This window comes from Haemaphysalis longicornis, unplaced genomic scaffold (genome assembly GCF_048455015.1).
Source record: "Haemaphysalis longicornis isolate Haplotype H1 unplaced genomic scaffold, Haemaphysalis longicornis Haplotype H1 scaffold_17, whole genome shotgun sequence".
NCBI lineage: Eukaryota > Metazoa > Arthropoda > Arachnida > Ixodida > Ixodidae > Haemaphysalis > Haemaphysalis longicornis.
The window spans coordinates 3,713,376-3,739,205 of NW_027526276.1; the positions used below are offsets into that span (position 1 = coordinate 3,713,376).

Below are 25,830 nucleotides of genomic sequence, written 5' to 3' on the forward strand. Positions count from 1 at the left end.
TCGTAAACGTCACATCCACGTTCAAGATTTACCGATCTGAAAAATTCCCGTGGGGTTGCGTACGCTTTGCAAGCCGCACCGCAGAAAAACGACAGAAAGCCATGCACAACTACGCTGCGCTGACCGCCGCCACCGGCATTCCACTGACGAGCGCTTCGCCACGGGCGGCGCTGTTCGCTGAAACGACGGTGGTGCCATACAACGGCCGCCCGGTCCCTATACCCGTAGCATGAACATCTGAGGAACCGGTGGTTACGGAGACACTGCTACTAAATTCAGGGCAGTGTAACTACAATCAGGTCTATGTATACGCCGGTTCCGCGACGCTGGCCTATGACACACACCTGGCGCTTATACAGACCGAATATACCACATTAAGATCGCGTGAGAAACATTTTAACTCTCGTAAACACACCCCATTTGCGAACAGGGTGACTGCTCCACATAAACATGGATTTCCAACGCCCGAAAACGCTAAATCTCAGTCGTGAACATGCGCAAAAGCAGCGGCGACAGTGGGGAACGGGACGGAGACTCCCGCGCCTGCTTTCGAAACGGGCCGCTAGGGGGATTTCAGTGGCGCCCCTACAGGCTGCGCTCAAGGCGTATACGCCTCGAGATTCGCGATCGCTGCGCCGCCTGCCGCCGCTTCTCCGCGGCGTTGGCGGGATTAGCGCTGCGTGGCTGATATCTGGTCATGCAGTGTTTTGGTTTTCTTTCGCTTCTCTTTGCCTTTCCGCGCTCTAAACAACTTGTTATGGTGACGTCTGTAAGCTAACTGCACGTTTAGGGCACTTAAAAAAACAGCTGCGTCTTGGTAGAGCGCTCTAACGCCAACAAGAGCTACCCGGTGAGGCGGTTCTGCGCGCTTCTTGTCCGCTCTTGCGGGCGTCGGCGGTGGCAGCAGCATATCACCGCTGCCACCTTCGAACACGTCAGCACAAGTGAATTCTATTTATTGTCGCCTCGTTTAGACCTGATATTGGCACTGTAAGAGGTTGGTTCGTGTTGCAGCGCAGACAACAAATGCGGCTTTGCTTCGAATATGTACGTCGTAGAAAAATATGTTTCGGGGACGTGATAACCCAATAGCTGACAAAAACTTGTGCCTTTTATGGGAATATAAGCCACGCGAAAATGTTAAGTACAGAAAAGAAAATCTTAAGTCAGATATGTTCCCACCCATGCCTTATAGTAAGAACCAAGGTATATGTTAATGAAACCACGGGAAAATGAATGGTCTGCAGAAAGGAATAAATAGAATAGTCGTACGGGGAAAAAAAAAAAAAAACGAGTGCAGCTTCTGAAATGCTAAAGACGTTTGTTTGAGCAAGGTAGTATTCACCAGACCAACTAGATGCGAAATGCACTGATATTTCGCTAGACATGGGGAAGGGGGGGGGGGGGGGGGTTAGAAGGAGGACGCTCAACTATCGTTGTTTACAAGTGCGGAGCGAAATCAACGAATGAACGTTTTAGCAATCACACACACAAGCTGCGAGTTCCCTTTTCGTTTGTTTTTCGCCTTGAAAAACGGCTGATCACTCGACGGACTCATTTTTTGAAGAATACAGGGTAGGCAGTTCACAAGCGATACGAGGTGTCGTTGGAAGAGTTGATTGATTGATTGCAGGGTTTAACGCGCCGACGCAACGGAGACGATAAGGCACGCCGTAGTGGAGGCTCCGGATTAATTTTGACCACCTAGAGCCTTAACGCGCGCCGAAATCTCGTACACACGGGCTCGTTGGAAGAGTGTCGTATCTGATAAGGGTCTCTGATTTCGGTTTATGCTAGATTCTGCAGTCTCCCTGTGTCATGACTCATATGACGGTGTTTCGAAGAAGAGTTTGGTCACGGACGCGGATTACTCTATAAGCCCATCTTCGCGCTTCTCGTGGAGGATAAATGTAACAGATGAATCTTTGCGAGCGCTCACCTCGGGACAAGACGACCCAGCATTAAATTTGTCGTCGTGTGCTGACTCCGGAGTGTAATTTTGCATTATCCATCGTACTTCTTTGGTGCAATGTTTGTGAAATTTATGCCGCATTGGCTTGTTCATGGTACTGATCAATATCTGATATGTGATATTGGCAGGCGTAACTTGCGTGCTGTCAGGTGTGAGTGCTCCGCTAGATTTTCTAAGTGCACAAAGTCGATTCACATCATAGTGTGTATGGCCGCTACATGACCATCGGAGGAAACACTGCTTACGAAGACACAGTCACGAAATTTCAAGGCAGCGGAATTGCAATCAGCTGCATGCAAATTCTGGCTTCGGGACGCCGGCCTGTGACACACGCCCGGCGCTCATATAGATCTCACTAAGATCGCCTCATAAACGTTTATACTCTCGTGAACATACCACGCTTCCAAACAGAGTGCCTGCTCCACGTTATTCAGTATTTCGAACGCGGACAAACGGTAAATCGCTGTCTTGAACGAGCTCCAAAAGCTACGGCGACAGTGAGGAGCGGGCCGGGGACTCCCGCGCCTGCTTTCGAAGCGGGCCGCTAGGGGGATTTCAGTGGCGCCCCTACAGGCCGCGCTCGAGGCGTATAGCGAAGCCTCCGCGAATGCGGCGCAAACTGCCTCTCGGGAAGTGCAACGCGTCGTTGTTCAGGCCGTTCGATGAACCGAGTCGGTACGCCGTCGCCATCGGAGGGAGAGGTACTCCGCCCGAGTCGTGTCGTAAGCACCACCACTTGCGTACGCTTGTTTTACGTTTACACAGCTTGCACATGACGTCAACATAACTGTCTCTGGTGCACTGCTTTTAGCTTTCCGGGCGCGTTTCCCGAGCACAGCGGAAAATAACGGCACAGCCTTCCTCACTATATGCGTGGTACACATAAGGCTGCTGTGGTTATGTCAGAGCAATTATCTAATTTTAGCTCTCGTGGAGAAACGTTACCATCCTTAAATACCATCTAGACATCGGAAGACGCCAATTCTGACGCCGTAATGCAAACAATATATTTCCGTGTCATGACTCTTGGACCTGCAGGCTGCTGCGCACACTCGTGTGCGAGTGGTGACGACGGGTGAGTGTGAGTCCCTAAGGGATGGCAAGGGGTGATCGTGAGTGCGAGTGAGTACAAGTGGTGAGTGCGAGAGGTGAGCGTTAGTTCGAGTGAGTGACAGTGGTGAGGGCGAATGGTGAGCGTGAGTGCGAGGAAAAGTATATTTTTGTGAGTAAGTGTGAGTGACTGGCGTCCAGCCGAGGTATGCTTTCCATTTATTCCTTCGAATTCTCACCATAGGAGGAAAAGGGCACCAAAAGCATGCATGCACCTTGGCATGCACGCATGTCTGTCTGTATGTATGCAGATGATGGGTACATATCATCATCATCATCATAGGCTCAGGGGTGAGACAGCTGCGCATATTGCGCCTTTCTGATACAATTCCATTTTCCTGCGCCAAGCTGCTCCAAAAGCACGAAAATGGCGAAAATTGCGCCAAACTGCTCCAGCAGAGCCTCAACGGCACGGATTTTGATGCTCATGTCAGTTTCGGCGGGGACGAAAGCCTCCCACATCCCGGTCACCGCTTTTATCGTCGGTCAATCGCAAACACAAATGGCACAAATAGAAAGACTGAAATGAAGCAAGCGATAGCTTCTAAAACTCGATTCGCTTTCCGTCCGGATTCGCTGAAACGGCCTTCTCGATTAGGCATCACTGTGGCAACAAGCATGGCCGCCGCCTGATCTGGCTGCTACCAACGCGCTCAGTGCGTATTGCCGATATTTTCCCTGGTTTATTTTACGCTATCAGCTGGGTTCCAGTCTATTCATTCTATCTGTTGTGGCTCTGAACAGTGACGTTAACGCGGGGATGTGGTTTGAGGTTGGTGCCAGATTACAGGAAGTTGGGCGGCTCGAAAAAAAGTTAATTGAAATGTACGACTTCGGCGTGGTTTGTCCTTGGGTGCGAAACGCGGTAAGTGAATTTTTTTGCTGGTTGTGCTGTTGTAAAATGCTGAGGTGTTGCTTTGCTTCGAAGTGCGATTGCGAGCCTCGGGGATAGAACGGTCGACACGAAAGTTGCGGGCTTTGCTGCGGCGCCGCGACCTGTTCAGGCAGCGCCCAATTGGATTGGATTGGATTGGATCTGTAGCTATACCCCTTTGAAACGAGTTGACACTCCCCGAGCACACCCGTGAGTGTCATAGCAGGTTGATTACACTTCTGCACCTGGCCCCCCACCCCTATTGTTTCCCACCCACGCCATTGTCCGGCTCCTCCACACCTCCAGTCTACGCTTAGTCCGGTCGATGATGGCCGTCACTGCTCCTCGGTCACGTCCATCACTAGTAGCCGCCGCGCCCCCTGACGGCCCAGTCTGTCCGAACCCCAATGCCTGCTCCAGCGACACCCCACTGGGCTGTTGGGGCTCCAGCCGCGGGCAGGACAGCACGACGTGTTCTATGGACTCCTCTTCTTCGCCACAGAGTTCACAGATGGCGCTCTCCGCCGTCCCACATGACACCTGCCACCGCCTTGTTCGCAGCGTCCCAGATCGCGCTTCGAACAGAAGGCCACTCCCGCTTGCGTTGTCATAGAAGCCTTCACAACGTATCTCTCTCTTGTGGGCGACGTAGAAATGTAGCGCTGGCTTGGCTGCGGCCCTGCCGGCCCACTGCTGGGTTTCCACCTGCGACACACGCTCACGCACCTTGGCCCTTGTCATGGTTGTGTCCTTTAGGTTACACAGGGCTGGTAGTGGCACTCCATACTTTTCCGACAACGCGCGCACTCGTTTCGTCCAGCGCGTGGACCGTGCCGTGAAAAGAAGGGACCGACGCACTCGGTAGACCCAGTTCGTCTCCCCCAAGGTCCAAGCTCGCATTTCAAATGAGAGCTTTGCTGTCGCCTCCCGGGCCGCAAAAGACGACCACCCCATGTCGCCCTGCACCGCTTCGTTCGGTGTGGTGCGGTGCGACCCCAGGGCCAGCCTTCCCACCTCCCTCTGGCGGCGTTCCAGGTACTCCTTTGTGGCAGCCGAGGGGCATAGAACCGCACCGGCGTATGTAAGGCCCGGAACCATTGCCGCCTTCCACAAACTCCGGATCACCTCCATACGGTTGAAAGACCACAGAATCCTGGCCTTCAACACATTCTGTCCTCTCCGCGCTTTCTCTCGTAGCAGTTGTTCGTACCTTGACAGATAGTCCGCCTCCGTCGAGAAAACAACTCCGAGGTACTTGTACGAGGATGCAAACGGTAGTGCCTTGTCCTGTAGCATCACCGGCTCCACATCACCCTCTCCTCCGGCCACCCCCCATCGGAGTACCGCTAGCTGCAGGACTACACGGTTGCCATAGCAAGCGACCATAACACTTAATGTATACAAAGTGAAATTTTATGCCAAAATCTAGGTGGCTAAACAATAACGCTACTCGAATGACCATAGGGTTAACCTGTGCCCCGGAGACTGAAACGGGTAGGCTGGTTTGGCTATATGCGACCGTTAGCTCGAAGCTGTTCAACTGTTGCCGTGACTACAGTCGTTTGTACAACGCAGCCTGGGATTACAAAAATAATAACTTTAGCATTAAAACAGCAAAAAAACGCCACAATTGCGGAGCCCTTAAATCTGATAAGAGTTTCAGCAGTCCGTCTGTTCCGTCGTGTACGTAGTTACCGTGCTCACCGGGACTCGTCTGGGCACTTATGCATTCGTAGTCGTAGGGGGATTAATTCCGCGGACCTGCCTTCGCCTTGTCCATGCCTCCTCGCCCTTCCGCGCGCGCAGGCGCATACCGGTCCGGTAAACCCGGTAACAAAGTAACCAACAGAACAGACGGACTGCTAAAACTCTCTAATGTGAACGGCAGTTTTGTCAGTGTTGCGTGCAGGCGCAACACAATATCACCAGTTAGGAAAAAGGTAGTGCAGTTAGTACTTTGTGATACTCTTAAAAACTCTTTCAGGTAAGGCTGCTTGAGTGTTCTGTGTATTCAAAACTGATTGAAATGTGCACTTGACCCTGCAAATTGCTGAAATAGTGATTTTTTAAGCTCACAAGACGATGTATTAAATGTCCCTAACTGCTCCAAATCAAGATTCTTCTGCTCCAAAATCGAAATTTTGCTGCTCCAAAAACTGCTCCCAAATCTGTTTGGGCTGTCTCACCCCTGTAGGCTGCAAGTCAAGGGGGAGCCGAGCCCCCCCCCCCCCCCCCCCCCCTTCCCCCCCCGGGGGAAAATGAAAACTCGACGCCTATGGCATGAACAATACCTCTAACACATGCAATTCAAGTCAAAGTGGATTTGAACGATATGTATATCAAAAAAAAAATGCCGCAGCTTGCTCTATTGGTGCGAGTCTGGAGAAACAGCAGAGCTGGCGGCGCCTCTCCCTTGGTCGGAGGCCCAGCTTTTGCACCTCACATGGATCTCCGAACTTGCTGTGGGAAGTTCTCCATGACTGGCAGGCCAGGATCGTTTTGTTGGCAGCCTATCAAATCTCTCTAGCACGTGCTAGAACTCGCGCTACGACAGAGTGGCGACTGTGACAGGAGACAAAGCATAGGGGATGGAGCAACGACAGGAGAAAATTTGGTGGCGAGGAATGGGCTTGGGCAGAACAGGACTGGAGTGGTTGGAGGTCATTGGGAGGAGGAGGAGCATAAACACGGTTATTAGGGGGGGAGTCTCTGGGTCCATTTGGAATCACAACTGTGAATTGAGGCGGATAGGTAACAAATTTGCATTTAATTTACCGGGCTAATTCTCTGCAATTGGAGCATTTCAGTGTCGCGGCAATGCTGACACAACAATGCCACTTGGCCGCACGCAAGGACACTCTTGAGTTACATGATCCGCGTTGCCTAGTACGAAAAAGGTAATGTATCTGCACGCAGTTTGGGTCCATGGCGCTTTTCGTTCTCTTCGTTGCTGCCTTGTGGTGGCTTGCTGGAAGGCACTCAAGCCTTACCAAATGAAGTGCAGTGAAGCGTGGCTCTACTGCTGAACAGTTGAAATGATCCACTGAAAATCACCCAGTAAATTTGACCGACGAAAGCATCTTGCGCAAGATGTTGCCGCTTGTAAAACACATTCAGCTTGTTAATAAACACAGGTAATAATAATAATAATAATAATAATAATAATAATAATCTTTATTGCACAGGAGATGGGTAGAGAGGGGTAAAGAAGTAAGAGAAAGAGGGACCATCCTGGTTGGCGTGCTAGGCGTGGCAGAAAGGTGAAAACCCGCACACAGAGCGCCTGCCAGCCATCCAACAAACAAACAAACAAAAAAAAAAAGGCGGTTAGCAATTTGCATCACAGACATCTTGCAAGGGCTCTGCATAGCGCCCTAGATGCCTCACGGACCGTGGGGAGGGGTGATCGAACACTTAGAGGAGCAGAGAGAAAGTCCCGCACTGCTGCTGGGATGAGAGAGTTCTGGTGGCGGGCAGTCTTCGCATGAATGGTTCGCCTGTTAACCCGAATGGCGGAGGAGGTGTAGGCGACTCCTAGGGAGCTGTCCAAGCAGCAGCAGAGAAAGCCCACACGCGCCACAGAATGCCGGTGCTGGAGCGTTTGCCATCCAAGGTGGTGCAGCCAAGCTTCATATCGCGTAAGGGTGTCATGGCTGTATTGCTCCCGTTCTTAGAAAGAAACAAGTAACACCAATTTAGTGACAGCATATCGTAATGCACACAAGTTAAGGGCAGCGGCTGCAAACTGCCTTCGCGCAGACCTTAGCGAGAGGCAAAGCAGTGTTCTTGAGCCTGATGTCATATAATAGTGTCCATTCCATTCAATGTAATCCATTCCATTCAATGTAATTCCATCATATAATAGTGTCCATTCCATTTCAAATGTGCCCATTCCATTCAATGTAGTGCAAGTAACAAATAAGCAGTTAAACCATTTATTAGGCATGTTCACGTTTTGACTCGAGACCAGATGTTTTCTAAGTTATGCACCGGGAATGATGACAAATGTGTAAGTATTTATGAATATATTTGGGCCGCATTTAAACACGCACTACAGAGAAATTAATCGCACGAATACGTCTAGAGAAACAGTCTATTCTTTCAGAGTGATCTAAGGAATTGATGTTTTTTTCTGGTAGACAGACAATCAAATACAGTGGAATCTTGTTAAACCGTACCCGCATAAGCCGTACTTCCATTTTATAATCAAAGCCGAATCCCCAACTTGGTTTTTCTTTAACCTAATGCATTTGGATAAACCATAGTGACGGTTAGTACGTACTTTCTTCACGTCCCCGCCAGATACGATTTAAAGAGGCTTCATTGTAAGTAGCTTTTATTGATTTCCCAACTTTTTTTGAAGTTATGCAGGTTTTTATGCCATTAGTATATTCGAACACAGGCTGGCACAGTAAGCATGCTTCAATATATAAAAAAATTACGGCAAAACAGCAAATTTTAACAAAGTACATCTGGGAAAGTCTTTATTACAAGAGCACATTGTTATTGTGGTAGGTAGAAAACACAGCAAACGATTCGATGCACCAACGCCGTTGAGTACCACAGCAACAACAGGCTCTCAAACATGAATGTCTTCTTGGTGGCGGGTTTCCCAGGTTGCAGGAAACTGAACAAGGCTGCCCGATGACCTCCGTCACTTGGAAGCTTGTGGCGACGTTTTTTGAAACGCAAACACGACGTAAATGCCTGTGAAGAAAGGTGGAAAAAAAGAAGCCGAAATTCCAGGGTCTTCCAGGCACCCTTGCTTTTTAGAGAATTAACACTGTAACGGTTCCCACACATCCCCCCATTGTAATGGGCAGGTAAGTTTGCTTTGAGAAATTCAAGAAAATGCTTTGACGCTGATTGTACCGTGCACTTGTAAATGGAATAACACTTTTTACCTGTCAGAAGACAATTTATTTGATGCACACAACTTTGGCACAAAATACCTGCTTTTTTGTGTTTTTTTCAACTTGCTTATCGAGCTTCTACGGGCATTAAAAACGGAGTTGGGGATCTTGGAAGTGTTAGTGAATCAGGGTGCCTTGAACTTCATAATTTCCGACGAGATTGACCACTGGTTCATTCGTTGCTCCTTCATGAATTCCGACAGATTCAGTTTCTCGAAAACGTCTGTACTCCGGGACAGTGAAGCCCTGCATTAAAATATGGCTCTGTGTTGTTCATGCGGATCTGACGTCTCTGGGATGCCAGTGTGCTTCATGCCACTTGGTTCCTCTTCCTGTTGGCAAGTAAAATTACCTTGCGTTTGATGGACGCTTCCATAGTGGCCTTTTTTGAAGGCATAACGACTGAAATAATGAGGTACAAATTGACCAGAAGCAATATGTGCAGCAGCTGGCTGAGGAACGCCCATTGAGGAATACAGCAGAATCCCGTCGATACGTTCTCGGTTCGTACGATTTACCAGTTACTACGCTCTCAATTGTGAACACTAACAATTCCCCGCAGTTTAGTTTCTCATTGGATAGTACGTGTTCCCGAATTGGACGTTTCTCCCTCGCGCTTTTTTTAACGAATAAACGAAGTTCCACTGTAGGTACGTCAAAATTTACTCATGTGCTGTTGATGTGGACTGTTTTGAGTTGGATTTTGAAGCAAGTCAGTGTCCAGTGGCCGCTTTGAAGCTGATTTCGGTTTCCAGTGCAAGTGCAATGCGCACACAAATTTGAAGGCTACTACGTAGTAGTGAAAAAAGGAGTGCAATAGAACTGTGCAAATACACTAATTTTGTGTCACACCAAACAGCAGTGCAGCGGTACTAGATCTAAGTGCTGTCCCCACGAGGTGACACTTCCCTGCAGAGTATCAAGAAGTACATTGAATGAACCAAATAATAAATATGTACAACACATGTGAAAGAAATCTGACCATTTTTGGCTGCGGTAGTACATGTTTCTTGCATTTTTGTTGCCGACCGCAAGTCATTTATCTCTGAACAAATAAGTGAAAGGAGCAGGCTTCCGTGATGGCCTTTCTAATACTAGCCCTACCTAGAGAACTCAGGGCATCGTGCAACGTACCGTATGTACTCGTGTAATGAACCCACGTTTTTTCCAGAAAATTCGGCATGAATTTGGGGGGAAGGTTCATTATGCGGGAAAAAAACGGCAACAGATTTTTTAAAAGTTGAAATTCCACACGATAAAGTTGCTAAGAGAAGCGCTGTCAGAGCCTTACCATTTCCGTAAAAACACGTAGGTAATTACGCAATCAAATTTATTTTTTATTCCCAACATGCTAGTGGCCCCCTACTCGCCATGGAGCTGTCCTCCTCACTGAAATCGCTTGCGGCTTCACATTCTTAGTCGGCCCACAGCGCACCGTCTTCCGTGCCGTCAAGGCACTCCAAAACTTCTTTTCTCAGACCCGAAACTTCCCTTTTTTGGGCCCACAGAACACATGACGATCCTTGTTCCCCGACCAAAAACCTTGTTTTCGCCCGTAGCGTACACGCAGTGGGTCAACACTGAAGTGCCGCCCAGCCGCGCGGTTTCCATGTGCATCAACGCATGCTCCCCCGCCTTCAGTTTAAAACCTTCTGTGCAGCTCATGTAGCGGCCCATCGTACGGTGCGCACCAGAAGCACAAAAAAAAGGTCGGAACCCAGCTGAACAACAACACCACGGATCGTCATGGCGAAGTTGCGGAACAGCAAGAGCAGGGGAGTGCGCAATACGTTTAGTGCTTTGTTCGCACGCCGCCAAAACCAGCCGGAACGTCAAAGAGCAGGGAAGGAGTGTGGAGTGCGTTTTGCGCTTTGTTCGCATGCCGCAACATTTTTATGGCAGAAGGTTTTTGTGTTCAGCAGGTGGCGCACCGCAAGCGCGCAATTTTTAAATTGTAAGCCACAGCATACCCGCTCACGTCTCCAGCTAGAGTTGAGATTTCTTTGTGTTGAAATGCGTTTTTAGCATTTCTGCGTGTACTGTGGCGTGATATCAAGCTACTGCGATCGTCTACAGCATCAGCAACCATGCTGAGATAAAAACATATCCCCGCTGCTGCATTTTTTATTCAGTGACAAAAAAAGTAAATTCTCAAGAAGAAAAGTGGGGGGAGGGTTCATTACGCGAGTAAATATGGTATGTAACTCATCGTGCATACTTCACCAGCACAAGTGTCACCCACAACTAAGGGCACGTTCTGATTTAATCAATGCCCACAAATATAGTGAACACGTTGATGGCCAATCAAGGGCGATTCCTCATCATAATCATCATCATTAGCCTGGTTGTGTCAAAGGCCTGCCAAGGGCGATTATAATCATGATTATCATCATGATTATCACCCTGTCAAAGGCGATTACCGTATTTATTCGAATCTAAGCCGATAGTTTTTTTGAAATACTGATATATCAAACTCCAGGGTCGGCTTGGATTCGAGGATTTTGAAACACGCGCCAATTTCCAAGTGAAATTGAGGGAAGTGGTGCGCAGCTAGCGCCACCCAGAAAAGAAAGTGTTGTAGCCATTACTAGACGAGCCAGTAGCCACTTAAAGGAGCCACGAAGAGAAAATGAAAATTGGTTTTATTCGAAAGATTTCGTGTTTTATAGTGCCCCCAGCGCTTGTCTGGATACAAACGGTGCTTTATTCACTGAGAAATCAAACAATTTAGGTTAAAATTTTGATTTTCCCGCTCAATCGTGCGTTTTCGTGTTCCCAAGTGACATCAGAGGAACCGACCGCTCTGCAGCCTAGAGTACCTCCATTCACGCATCCGCCGTACAGGGTAGAGACACGTATACGCTGGCGCCGCCATTTTCGGTTGCTCGCTCGCCGCCGAAGCAAGTCATTGTGTCAAAACCGCGCTAAAATTATCGCCGCAACGCGGTTTACTGAAGAAGTTTGAATCATATTGTCTGTTTCGCGTTGCTAGGTCTCGTGGGAAACGAAAAGAATAACGCGTTGAGCCCGTTGGCCCAATTGCGGCGGCACGGGACCGTTCAAAGGTTGTCTCCACCCTGTACAGCGGTGTTGGTTTGTTCCCGCGTTTCTTTACGTTCCGTAACCTAGATGGCACCACCATACCGTGGCAAGCGTTTGGTTTGTTTTTGCCCGCATTTAAACCTGGCTTGTTTTTGTTCCGGGAGAAAATGTTCGTTCCCTGAAACAGTGCTCGCTCGACAAATGGGGTCACGTAAGACCCCGTTGCTTGCGTCTATCGGCCAGTGTCGTCTGAGACAACCCCAAGCCCCGTAGTGCTGTGAAGCTAAATCAAGCATGCGGTGCGCAGTACGAACAGCAGAACGCATCAGTACTTCTATGTTTACATGTGCTTTCGTAACTTCCACTGTTTGTCCCATCATTCTTATTGCTTTGTAAAGAATGTGCCCTAAATTTAGGCGCAAATCGCTCGTTCGTCTAGTTTGTAAGCTCTACCTAATTTGCGTCTGCTTCTGCCAGCCTCCGCCAATCGCAGAGCTTGGCCCATGTGACATCACAGGTTCTGTTGCGGGAAATGACCTGGTGGGTCGCATGACCATTCCCGTTTTTCCTAATTATGTAGCTTATTTGAGCGAAGTTTACGTTAAAAGTGGTGTCAGTATGATTCTAACGAGACAATCTTTTGAATGAACCAAACTTGTGTTTTCTCTTCATGGCTCCTTTAAGAAGCCATAGCTGGGGGCGATGCCGCAATTTTGAACTGTGCGGATAGTGGCCTGCGTGCGGTGTGGCGTTTGGTTTTGACAAGCGGTGCCATTATAGTGCCGCTTTTACAAGAAAAGTTGTTTTAGTGGCGGAGTTGTCGTCGAACGTTCAAGCCGGGCGGGACTTCGGCGTGGATGAAAAAATGTCCGTCGTTGCAGGACGCAACGGGAGAGGATATTTGCGTGCGCTGCTACGAGGATGGCATTCAGAGACTAGCAGCGATGATGACTCAAAATGAGCACCGCATCTTCATGTTCAATAAACGTGTTTTCTTTTTGTGAACACTGACCTTGCTTTTTTGTTCGGCCTACATTCAAGGTAAGTTTTTTTTTTTTTTTTTTTTTTTCGTGGCTTCGGACTTTCGGGGCTCGGCTTAGAATCGGGGCCGGCCTAGATTCAAATAAATACGGTATGTAAAACAAAAGCATCCAACTTACTCAGTGCTTCCCATTCTGGTTGAGACAGTGTCCCCTAGGAAAAAAAAAACAAGAACAAAGAAGAAATGTTAGTTTGTCAACAGCTCGTAACCAATTTAATGCTCTGATGGAGCCACAAATGGGCTAGCAAACACCAAGAACTGCACAGTACATCTTCTCTTGAGATGTGCAATTTCTTTAGCGAAATTTTGCTTTGTGTAAATGTGTCATGAGCGATGCACTTGCCATCACGAATAACAACCAGATCACTGAAAACACCTGCCTGACTAGTAACTTGTTAATGTTGGCCAGCGCTGTTCCTGATAAGCCACACGCACTTATGGGAGTCTGGAAGAAGGTTAAAGGGAGCGACTTCTCTGCCGCTATGGGTTTAGAATAGCGAGCGCAAAAATTGTTTCAGTTACAATTTTAAGATTGCTGAGGGTGGTAACAGCAAGATCCTTTCATGCAAAAAAAGCCGCACCATTCCCCTACAAAAATGTCCTCTCCATCAGGCAGTTTAACTAAGGGTTGCCTTTTCCCTTTGATCAGAGGCACAGTCCTTGCCAAGCCTTTAAGGCTTTTTGCCTGCGTTTCCTTCGGTAACCTTTCATTGCAGTGAAAATAAATTATTTGATTTGATTTGAAGTTCACTGCAACATTTGCAGCACCAACCAGCCGAAATAAACGATAACTTTCTTGCTACACTGCCACGAAAATGTTGCTTCAATAATGGAGATAAATTTAAGTGATACACTCATTTTGTGGGTGCTAGAAGTGCCACAGCAGCAAACGATAGTGTAGCGACGCCTGAGACTAGCGAACGCACTTCATACAAAATTGGGGCAGAAATACCTTTTATTGATCACTCTAGCACAGTGCGAAGCAATCGTAAAGACATGCAAACTCAAATCATTGTTAAGTTTACTGACCAAACACAAATATTCGACTCACATCGGTGGATTAAGCAAGAGCAAACTCTACATGACCCCACAGAGCTGACCAAGCCAACCCCAGTCAGCCATGTTAAACGAAAGAGCCAGGAGAAAGAGCCAGGACGCAACTTTCCATTTCATCTACTGTACGGATGCGGCCGCTTGTGCACGGCACAAACCATCCATTGAACACGGCGATAGGCCACAAACTGTTTAATGCTATGTGAGACGTACCAAACCACTGTTATGTAGTTATGTACAGGCGTCCCAAAAAGTTAACAGAGCAGGGTCTTGAGATTTCGAGGGGATTTCTTCGCCACGTGCCCGTTTAGCAACCTCTAACTGACTTTTCAGGAAAGTCATTCTAAAATAAAATCGGGCCCCGCATATATTCTATTTATGCTGGCAGCCGCATAAAATAGAAATTATTCTAATTTCACGAAGCCGTACTCCATTTACTTTTGCAGCACCTGTACAGAAAAATGGGTAGAGATATTGATTTAGAACCTTTTTGCACAAAAATCACCGACTTGAAAAAGAAAAAATAATAATAATGATGGAAGACTGCGAAGGCTTGAACCCAGGCCGTCCGAATAAGAACCAAAGACTGTACCTCAAAGCCACGAAGATCAGATGATAAGCCCTCTTTCACAGTGTGTGAAAATTACGTCCCTAGTGTTGAAGGGGAACCACTAGATGGCACTAGGCGCTTTTACTCCTGGATCGTATACGATACGGAATGACGCTGTCACGACAGGGGTGGGTGAGCAATAAGCTGCGCATGTACTGTCCTACTTAGCCACTTCTAATTTTGTGCTGCTTCTACCATAACTTTTGTTATTACCCCCCCTTCTATCTCTGTTTCTCTTAACTCTTTCGTTACCACACCTATTCAAATCGATCACCAGTGATCAAGGATTTATATTGCCTATTTCGACACGTTGTAGTCGTTTCTCGTACACCTAATGCGGCCAGTGGTTAGTCTAGGCACTGCACCACTTTTAGAATCAGTTTAAGTTTTCCCGCTCTGGCAACACTGAGATTTCTGACGGCGTTTTTTGGGAGGTGAGGTGCATGTGTTTTTGAGGAAGGGGGCGTGGCTGCTGCACTTGACAAAAAAGGATGAAGATCGTGGTTAGGCTGCATTACCATAATATTTTTTTGTCAGAACACTCCCGGCAAGTCAAGTAGCAAATCACTCCAAGCGGATTTTTTTCGCATCGCTTGCTGGCCCTCACTATTGTGCTGGTTATAATCACTGACAAAGTGTTTTTGCATCACGTGGAGGCTAATTGGGGCCTTTAATAATGCCAAACCACCAGATTGCTTCTAGAGAATCATCCAAGATAGCAAATTTTGCAATAGTGGTTGGGCTTCACCACATGGCACGGGCTAACGTTTTCTTTATATCTGGCAAATCGTACCGCCCAACTCATTTTTTTTTCTAGAACAAGTTTTTAAAATGTTTACCTACAAAATGTACATTCTAAATTTTTCTACTAGTGGTAGTTTATTATACACAACTTCCTATTTTTTTATGTTCTTCAACGCCTGGAAAAAAATTTCCCATTGGATAATTTTTTTAATCATTATTTATGAGAACATTATTAAAACTGGTGTCGTTGAAAAGCGCGTGGAATCTTCTGCATTGTATGTCACTGCAATGTGCGCCTAACCAATATGTATAGCACAGAAAAAATGTTTTGTTAGACCCCTCAAAATTGGTCAATTTCTCGTGGCAACAAAAGCGTTAATCGGTGCACAGCCGCTTAGAGGGGATACACTACCACGTGCCTTCCTTCGGCCTCACTTGAGACACGCATGTGACTGCAGGCCACACAGTCCCACACGCTACGCTAATGTTTATTTTTAAGTGAAGAGCCCTTTAGGCGCTCACCTTGTCGTCGTAGTTCGCTCGCTGGAACAAGGTATGTCGCCACGGCGTTACGGTGTAGCCTGTCACAATACTTTCTCCACGGCGTAACCCAGAGGCTTCGAAAGCCAAGCGGCTATGCCAGGATGTATGTAGCGTGCGCTAAGGTTCAGCTGGTTATTCTTAGCTTTCCTGGTTGTCTAGGATTAGCTGATTATTATGCTTATTGCTGGTTATCATCCAATCCAAATCCAATCCAAAACCAATCCAATCCAAGCCAATCCAATCCCATCCAATCCTAGCGCTTGTGCAAAATGTGGCAGTGCAACGCCGGCATGCGCGGGGAGAAATGCACAAAGAGAACAGAACTCCCGCTGGCACAGTTTCAGGCAGGGGGCGCGCAAGCACTGCGAAGGCGGGAAGTTTGAATTGCATGGGGTGGTTGCAGTGAGCGGATAACGGCGCTACAGCCCATTATGGCGAGTCACTGCTCTGCACTTCCGACAGCTTCCACGATGAGTGGAACGGCCTTAATTTTTTCAAGTGTGCCTGTGGATACTGGAAGGATACTGGCCAGACTGACGGCAGGCAGGGAAGCAGGCAGTTCCGCCAGCGCACTCACCACTTGCGGCCTCCTCGACGAAGGCTGAGCCGTGACCTTCTTCAGCTCAGCCTCTGCATGCTCGTAGTCGTCGGGGTGTCGGCCCATCAGGCTCTGGTTGCCGTAGGCCGGATACGCCTGGGAGGAGGGGTCAGCCAGCACAACTGAATGTATATGTGCGTTTATGACACAAGGGCACCGAGGCCAAAGAGCACCGTGTCAGGGTGAGTGGTCTTTCATTTCAGTAAAATACAACTGCAAAGGATGTGAGGAGGCTAGAAAAATAAATCACAGGTATGGAGTGTAAAAAGGCCCTCAGTCTAAAAATTGTCAAAAAGTGCAAGGATCGTGGCGTGTACCATCTTGGAATTACGCGCGGTAGGTAACAAGTTTTAAAAATCCGATATCTTGAATGTGAGTTAGAAGGCGATTCGTGGGAGGCATAGATTCATGTGCTGAAAATAGCGATGGGCGTAGGGGTATGGCCTATCTATTAATCTCGGGAAAGTGATGGCGTCTAGCGTCTTCAAATGGAGAACCGAACGCCCAGGGAGCCCAGTTTGGAGAACGTTTCCCATGTTTACCTTTGGCTCTCCTCATTACTGTGCTTGCACCATTCTAACATGCACCCTTTTTTTGCTAAAAGAGTAGAGAATCAGGCTCGAGAACACGCACCCTTTTCTGTAAAAGTAGAGTTCAGATTCACCTGTTCAAGAGTGAACCCCACAGCAAGGGGGCTAGCAGCCCTGCCATAGTGGCACTGACTCTTCCCGAAATGTAACTGAATCCAATTCAGAACATTCTGTCAACATCACGCGAGGAAATGATGGTGCAGTTTGGTTTTAGCTGCGCATTGTACAGGTTCCTGCTACTGCTGCTGACAGCACCCCATTTCGGTTGTTGTTGTTATGGACTTTTGAAAAAGGTGCCACTCTGAAGCGCAATTCAAGCACACAATTATTTTATATTTACAAAGAGCGAAGGGAACAGAATGGCATCATGCACACTGGGCGTCGCTGAGAGGCACGTGTGATTGGTATAAACAAGGCACCACCGCGTTTTAAGGCAAGATTTTGAAGCAAGTATTTACCTGTACCAATCACGCACGTTTTCAGGAAATCAAAGACTCCTAGGTGGAATCTGTCAGGGAGGGACAATTGAACTAGCAACTCGCAATTTTCATATTAACGAAGGTCAGGTGCTTCAAATACCAGATGCTTTCAACGTTAATTGGATGTGTGAAAATTTCTTCTGCCAGGTACATGGTATCATGTCTTCTACATAGGTAGATTTAACGTCAAATTATTTTAAAAGCAGTGGTGCAAATTTTCACCTGGTTTTCTGACAAACCATGTGAAGAACGCTTAAAATAAGGGCACAACATCAGGTCGCTCGTGAAATAAATTTCTGTTCTGTAACAACAATAAAAAAAAAGACACCTGCAAGCGGGAAAGCTGACTTTAAACTCTCGTCATTATTCAGCAAATTTTTGTACTGTTCAACTGAAGAAGTCACTCTGAAAGTCTACCACTCAGGATATTTTCCAGTGCTTACAGTTTACGCTGAGGCCCAAAACCACTTTCCTGATCCCAGTGGCCTATCGCACAAAGCAAAGCTCGGATGCTAGACTTCTTTCTTAGGTACTTTGGTTGCTAGAGGTGGCTCACTCATAAAATGCTCGCAAGGCTCAACGAGCAGTAGACACCCATCAGTTTATACCACGATGGCGCCTTGGTGTATGGGGTGCCCTTTCTTGTAAATATCCAATTTTCCTGCCACGATTAGGTAATTGTAGCTGAATTTGTCTCACTAGTGGTGCTGTAAGAGCTGCCCTTTATAATACGAGTGGATGTGCAATTTCTGGGACATTGCGCTTTGTAACCGTATTTCCCAAGTTTTATTTCTGAGCTCTGCGTCCCTTGAAAGAAATGAGAAATTAACTTTTTTTTTTTGTTAGACTTTACAGGTGAGTTTTTTCATGCCCCCAGAAATGGGTGCTGTGAAGTTCAAGGCATTTTTCACAACAAACTGAGTAGGCATTCACCACAAAACAACAGAAAAACTGAGACGTGCGTTAAACTCTGCCATGAGCTCTGTTCGCTCTGGTTTAGTTCTGTTCATTTTGTAAGCCAGCAGAATACAGATGAGACGAAACATGTTATCGTATATGGTAACAATGTTAAAGATGCTAACACAACCTATACAGCTGCAGTTTTGGCGAGTGCACACAGTCCTGTTTGAGTTTTCCCAAGCATTGACCCTCAGCAAAGTAACTCGAAGACAAGCGAAAGCCACAAGTCAGTTTGCAGGTTAGGTGGCTTCAAACTTTTGAGCTTTTCTTTTTTTGTCGGGACATAACTTGGCCAGTTTTTTTTAAATCACGCGCAATTAGCTAGGCATTTTTTTGCGCTGGAATACAGACACAGTTCACCCTAGTTAGTGTCCGTAAACTTGCGCGAAAAGACATGCCCCCCAATGTGCCAGCCTTGTAAGTACAGGACTTAACTTCAGCAATGCTGAAAGTCCCTAATGACACGAGACGTGTGAGGAAACCACGAGTCACTTGAGAAGCCCTGGCTCACCTCCAAGGCCTGCATCTTGCGCAGGAGAACCCTGCCCTCGGGGTCGTCCTTAAAGCACTCGAAGAAGTCCTCAAAGCGCTTCTTGTACACCAGCTTCAGGTCAAACTCCTTGGCCAGCCTGGTGGGGGAAGAAAAAAAAAACAAAAAAAACACTAGGCTGCACTACACGCTACAGCTTACCGATGCCTTTACACGGCACACAAAGACAAAATACTACAACTTTGCTCAGTTTGGACAAACTTGCATGTTGTAGCTCACTCAGCTTCATTCCAGCTGCGAAAGGTGTTTTTTACGCGACAAAAATGCGAGAAACATTGAAAAACTTTCAAATTTTGCGCCACACTGATGCATTGTGGGCAGGAATGATGTAATATGGGCTCGCACTAAAGAAATTTTTTTCAGTGCACCAACTTTCAAGTGATTGGCTTTCAAGTGATGCTATCAAAGGCAACCAGAGGCCCAACTGCAATAGCCCCGTCATATTTTTTTTGGCAGTGGTGCAGGTTGATGGCCGCCGATCGCACGAGCGAGACTGTCACGTCATGCAGAATAATGCGGACTTCTGGGCGAGTTGGTATTGCATTGCTGACACGTAAAGCGCGAAAAATACACAAGAGACGAGGGAGGAATGACAACAGAGGCAAGCACTACTTCCAACTGACATTTATTCTTAAAAATGCTCATACCGTATTTTCGTGCATATAACCCGCACCAAAAATGCGAAAATTTCAGTGGCAAAGTCGGCGTTCGGATGATTCGCGGGGTTCGTTTAGTGTAGCTTCATTGCAATGCGCGTTGTGCCGTGAAGCTCCTATGCACTAACACTGACTAAGCCTTCCATGGCAGTGATTGTGCAAAACATACAAGATGACCCTGTGTACAACAGTGAGGAATGCAACTCAAGTGATAGCTCTAGCGAAAGCAATGACACTGAGTGAATTGTGACTTTCACCTTGCAGTGAATGCATTCTACTTGCTAAATATGCGCTTTTTCTGTCTACATTGTATGTGATGTGTGGCTTGAGCACTAGCTTTAGTGCAGCCTTTCCTGCATCAAATGTGTGGGCAATGCGCGAGGATTCTTTTTTCTTTTCCGGCGGGCTGAAACAAGGGGGGTGTGGATTATATGCAGGCGTGGGTTATACGCACGAAAATACGGCATATATACACAAGATGTGCGCACTTCAGCACAAAATTGTATTATATCAAATTGTATTATGTTAAAAAAAATCAAGACCCCCCCCCCCTTCCCCGAAAAAAACAACGATAACAACATAGAAAGCAGGCGGCAGCTGATTTGGCATTACTGAGAAGCAAGATACGCGATTTCCTTAGCCGACAAACGTACCAACAGCATGCTTATGCAAGCACCGCCCAGTTGCACCATTTCAGCCGCCTCAGCGATTTCTCTTGCGAGCTGGTTCTTGTGCTTTGCTATTATCATGGTCTCACTAAAGCCAGGCGTGCATTAGCATCTCCCGCAATGTTCACGGAGCTGCCCTATGTGCCCAATCTTCAAGTTTCGCAGATGCTCGCAATCGCTCGCTCAAACATCGTGATGTCTGGCCTACGTATTTGTGACTGCATGGAAGAGAGATGACTTACGCCACATTTTTGGCACACGCGACCAACTTGTTCTTGTGGTTAACTCTGCAGTCCTTTTTCCAGTTTTCCATGGGGCAAGTCGCTTCACAAAGCTTCAAAAGCTTTTTGGGAGCTGAAAAAACCACTTTGATATAGCTGTACGTACCAATCTGCTTAATTAAGGGGGGGACACTAGTCTTAAAGCAACAACTTTTAATTTTCAAGTAAACTTTGTGAAAATTGTCAGTCTAGCTGCTTTTTCCCACTGATTTCGAATATGCCATTATTATTATTTCAGTCGGTCAATTAGTTCCCAGGATAATTAGTGATAATTAGCCATTTTTGGTCAAACAATAGACAAAACAGTGTTGGCCATGAAACTGTGGTCTTTGTATTTCCCAATACTATGAACCCTGGTGAATGCAATAATCGAAGCAGTTTTTTTTCAAGTGCAAGACTTTCGTCTCAGAGGTGGCCACCGTGTTGATGCCATTTCAGGGTTCGTACAGGTTTCGAAGAGAAAAATTCAAGGGTTTTCAAGGACTTTCAAGCCCCTGTGGGAGGATTTTTCAAGGCCCTCTGCGCGAGGCTATTTTGATTTTTTTACATCAAAGATCTGCAGACAAGGCTTTCAAAAGGCCCGACATATTTATTGCACAAAGAAAAAAATCTCACAATGCAAATTTGCTTGCACTGAACAGAAAAAATAAGAATAGGTTTATCATATATCACAATGCAGATTTGTTCATGTCACACACAATAGAAAATTGTTCTATTGCCCCAAATAGCATTAACTGCACAAAGCAAAAAAAAATTAAGCAGCTCCTCCTAGCCACCCTCTTCAGGGGAGCTCCAGTCGCTTTTGCTGAATTTGGACCTTGATCGAGTGAAGCTCAGCTGTCTTGTCCTTTGCCGTCTTCCTGAGGCTATTTGACTTGACAATGTGTGTCACATCATTTTCTGCCTCTGCTTTTTCCACATAGGCATCTGCAGAAGCCACGAGGTCATCAATTGTGGCTTCCAGCTTTTGTTTCTTTCTTTTCATTGCGTCAAGCTCTTCCTCTATGCAGTGCTTTTTCCTCTGCTTTGAAGCATCAAGGTCCTGCTTTTTCTGGGCTTCCAGGTATGCTCCGTACCTCTGCCTAGCTGCCGACACAGCAATCCTCAGTTCCTTAGTGATTGGAATTTGTAGGACACCACCTGCCTTCTCAACCGCATCACACACAACCCGTTGCGACACGTATGAAAGCTCCTTCAAGTTCTCTACGCACACCTGCCGGTTCACACTGAATCCACGTTCAACTGTTGCTTGGCCGTGACTGAGGACAAGCAGAAGTTTCACAATGCTCCACAACTCCGAGTAGGTTGAATTGAACTTCAAGAGGTCAGGATAGAATTCATCCAGCCTATCAGTGCCCTTGTCAAATTGTCTTCACACTGTTCTATCTCTCGCTGCAAAGCTGAGAGAAAGAAAGGCCTCAGACCATGACATGTCACATAGGCGCATTTCTTTTCACCACACGAAAACGCCTTTGCCACTTCACTGTCCGGGAACATGCGCTGAAATAACTCCCCTGCTTGCGATGACATCCGGTACGACATGTGGGATGTGACGACTTTCAGAGTCCAAATAATTTCAGCGTCAGTAACAAGCTCGTGCGTTTTGCAAGCGTCGTTTAGGCTTGGTGACGGCAACGGAGCCGTGGTAGCGGACTGCCCTGTCTCTCTCGCGACAGCAGTGAGATGGCTGTCCAACACGCGACCTTGCGTTATATTCACTGCAGCAATATGCTTGGCACTTTTCATGTGGCTTTTCAAAGCCGATTCACCCATGGCAGTCACATCAAAGGTTTTGCAGCAAAGCTTGCACTTAGCCCGATGCGGACTTGTTGTGTCCGGTGCAATCCACTGCTTGTAGTCGTCATGGTGGAGCCACGTAGTCTGAAACTTGCTTTTCCCGGGCATTGTCTCACATATCAACACATCACTTTCACTGAACCGAAGAAGCCACGTTCAAAAAGCGCTGAAATCACGATTAGACGAATACTAGCGCACGGACGCGGCCGTATGACTCAGCGAGTGATGGCGAGGTAGCGATGCGATAGCGATGGGGATGGAAACGGCTCGTTGTCTTCAGTGTTGCCAGCTGCCTAACAGAATCGGCTACAGAGGTATAAAAACCGGTGTTTTCTTGACTGCGGTTCAGAATGATTAAACAAGAACAAAAGTTCAGCAACAAAGTCCGTTTTCTTGATGACAATTACTAAATTAAATCTAGAATTCAAGAAATTCAAGACTTTTCAAAGGACTTGTAAAAAATTCAAGGTTTTCAAGGGCCTTGAAAACAGACTTCTGGAATTCAAGGGTATTCAAGGTTTTCAAGGACCTGTGCGCACCCTGCATGATTTTCGCCGTCGCCACAGGCGTTGAAGAATCAACGTAGGCGGTCAACCGCATTGAGTGCCTGCGATGACTTTGGCACGTCTAACACACACGCATGGGAGACCACGGCATCTTCGTTGTTGCTTGCATCGGTTTCTCCGGTGACATCTGCGACAATCGGTTGGCTCCTTGCGCCGTTTCTCACTGCTGTCACGTGACCCGCTGGGTGAGCGAGGGGCATGGCTCGCTCAGCCGCACATGGCGTGGCTGTGCATGGCCGTGAGGTCGACACGGGGGCTTTAAAACGGCCGAGCCAAACAAGTGTCGAACCCCGCGGAATGCTTCCCGCATCGGTCGAGTTTTTTCCGGGAGGGGAGGGGCTAATGTAGTTCGCTATAACCACTGACAGCTCAATTTTACTTCGTTCCAATGAGGTTTAAAATGCATAGTTCTCTATAAAAATTTCAAGAGGAACTTCATTTACTTCGTTATATCCATTATTTTGTTATATCCCATTACATTGTAACGAGGTTTGAGAGTATGAGCATTTTTGAGAATAAATGTCAGTTGGAAATAGCGCTTGCCTCTTGTCTTTCCTCGTCTCTTGTGTATTTTTTGCACTTTACGTGTCAGCAATATCATGCAGAAATCGCCAGACAGTGTCTGGGGAGTCATGCTTGCTTCATCTGTTCTCCGTGACGTCTCGATTATTTGTTTGGTGTTTGGGATGCAGTTGGTGGTATGTAGTAGTAGTAGTAGCAGTAGTAGTAAAAAATGTTTTATTGAGCCAGTGAACTGCTAGCGGTTCCCTATTCCAGGAAGCCATGTGATGAGTGGGCAGCCTTCGCTCTGGAGGATAAAAGTATTGGGTCCAAAAGGGATCCTTGTTATCGGGACAAGGCAGTCACACATTGCGGTGAATGCCTTTTCTGTAAGTATTATAACCACTTCGGTGAACGTGTGTTTCCAGTATGCTAATGGCATGTTAAATGGACGCTACATCACTTCCAAGGAGGCACATCACTTCCAAGGTGGAAACTTCACAGTGCAGTTGAGCTAGACAATTTTCAGCGGTAGATACCTATGTGAGAACTGAGGCACTTGTTTCTATTCACCAGAATGCCTCTGCTTTTCTTGGTATCTTTAAACATCTCAAAATGCTAAGTCAGAACAAAAGCATGCCTTTACATGTCCTTCAAGTACCTTTGCATTTAATGCGTAATCTACACGTATCAGTTTGTGTTTTGTTTCCATGTTCAAGTTTTTATTGAACAAAAGTATTTTCGAAACTCGCAACTGCCGTCCCTAGTTCTGTAAGATAAAAAAATTAAAACATTATGTGCGCAATAGAAAAACTAAACAGAGGCACTGATGTGTAATGCTGCTTCTTTTGAAGAGATTTTCATCTAAACATTGACACTGCATTCCTTAATTGTGCACAATACCCTCACGCATTTGCTAAATTGAAATACACCTGCCTTCTAAGCCACCACGTCATTCCTTTCAGCCGATCAACCAAAGTCAAATCTTTAATGTCCATTTGTAATTTAATACAGGATGTATGTTGTTGATATCTTAAATTTATATTAAAGGAAAAAAAAGTTTTTTGTCAAAGCTGAATTGCTGTGGAACTTCTACTGGATGATTTCAGCCGCAATTATTTTTGAAGCGCTACATGCAGTAACTGGAAAAATATCATCCCCTCAGGTCAAGCAAAGATTTCGTTGAGGAAATAGTTTTTTGCAAGCGCTGAACTATTTTATCACCCACGGCATACATAGAATCAAGTTGTGAGGGAACTCATCGAGTACGCCCTGGCCAATATGAATGGCCAAAAAGCAAAAATAGTGCATGAAAGAAACAGATGTATCATGGTGTAGCCATTATCATGGCAATACGCACTGCCAAGCGCTGTTCTACAGCTTGGCCAAACATTGGCTTGGCACCTTTGCCAAGCTCCAGGCAATAATAGCGGTCGTGTTGCGAAACTCCACTTCAGAATCTGGGCCACGCAAGCACCCCTGCTTTGTTAAGCTTAAGGGAAAGGGGATTGGCATAGAAACTGGGACACAAAGGACTGAACTTCGGTCAACCTTTACTTGGTTGCACAGTTTGAGGTAAAATAAAGCTTGCCTTTTCATATCTGGGAATATTAAATTATGTACTGTTTACTTATGTTTCCACGATTTTTCTTTTATGACATACGGCAGCAGCCGCAAAAACCTGTGTACAACTTCAACTGTGCCAGATAATAAGGCAGTCAACTTGCGTTATATGCTTGCCTCTGTTTTGCCCTAAGGGCAGGGGGGTCAACCACGGACCAGTTTTTGATACATGGGGCCTATGGGGAGCTTTGCAACTGCTGTAGACTGAGTAAGTCTGGTTGCCGTGCTTAAAGGAGCCATGAAGACAAAGTACAAGTTTGTGTTATTCGAAAGTTTTCGTGTTTTATAGTGCCCCCAGCACTTGTACGAATGCAAACGATGCTTTATTCACTGAGAAATAAGTTAAAATTTTGATTTTCCCGCTAAATCGTGCGTTTTCGTGGTCTGCAATGACATCACAGGAACCGACCGCTCTGCAGCCGACTTGGAAGCCTTGTTTACCGTTAGTGAAGCTAGATGGCGCCCCCATACTGTGGCAAGCCGTTTTCTGCCTTTAGTCTGTTGGTGACTGTATTTGAACCTGGCTTGTTTTTGTTCAGGAAGAAAATAATCGTTTCGTGAAACATGGTGCTGGGTCGACAAATATGGTCACTTAAGACACCGTTGCTTGTGTCAGTCAGCCAGTGTAGTCTGAGACAAGCCCAAAGCCCCGCAGTCC

At 46.7% G+C, this 25,830-nt stretch overlaps 1 protein-coding gene across 1 annotated transcript in view; it reads right to left on the reverse strand.

Annotated features, from left to right (window-relative positions):
* Window positions 1-7,877: 7,877 nt before the first annotated feature.
* LOC144166394 (mRNA cap guanine-N(7) methyltransferase-like) overlaps window positions 7,878-25,830 on the reverse strand; it is a 36,719-nt gene continuing 18,766 nt past the window's right edge. The window contains exons 7-10 of the mRNA XM_077695914.1: window positions 19,042-19,159; window positions 16,481-16,597; window positions 13,072-13,105; window positions 7,878-8,663 (exon numbers count right to left, since the gene is read on the reverse strand). Coding sequence (XP_077552040.1) covers window positions 8,611-8,663; window positions 13,072-13,105; window positions 16,481-16,597; window positions 19,042-19,159 — 322 coding nt within the window. The 3' untranslated portion in view covers window positions 7,878-8,610. The remainder of the gene's footprint in view (window positions 8,664-13,071; window positions 13,106-16,480; window positions 16,598-19,041; window positions 19,160-25,830) is intronic.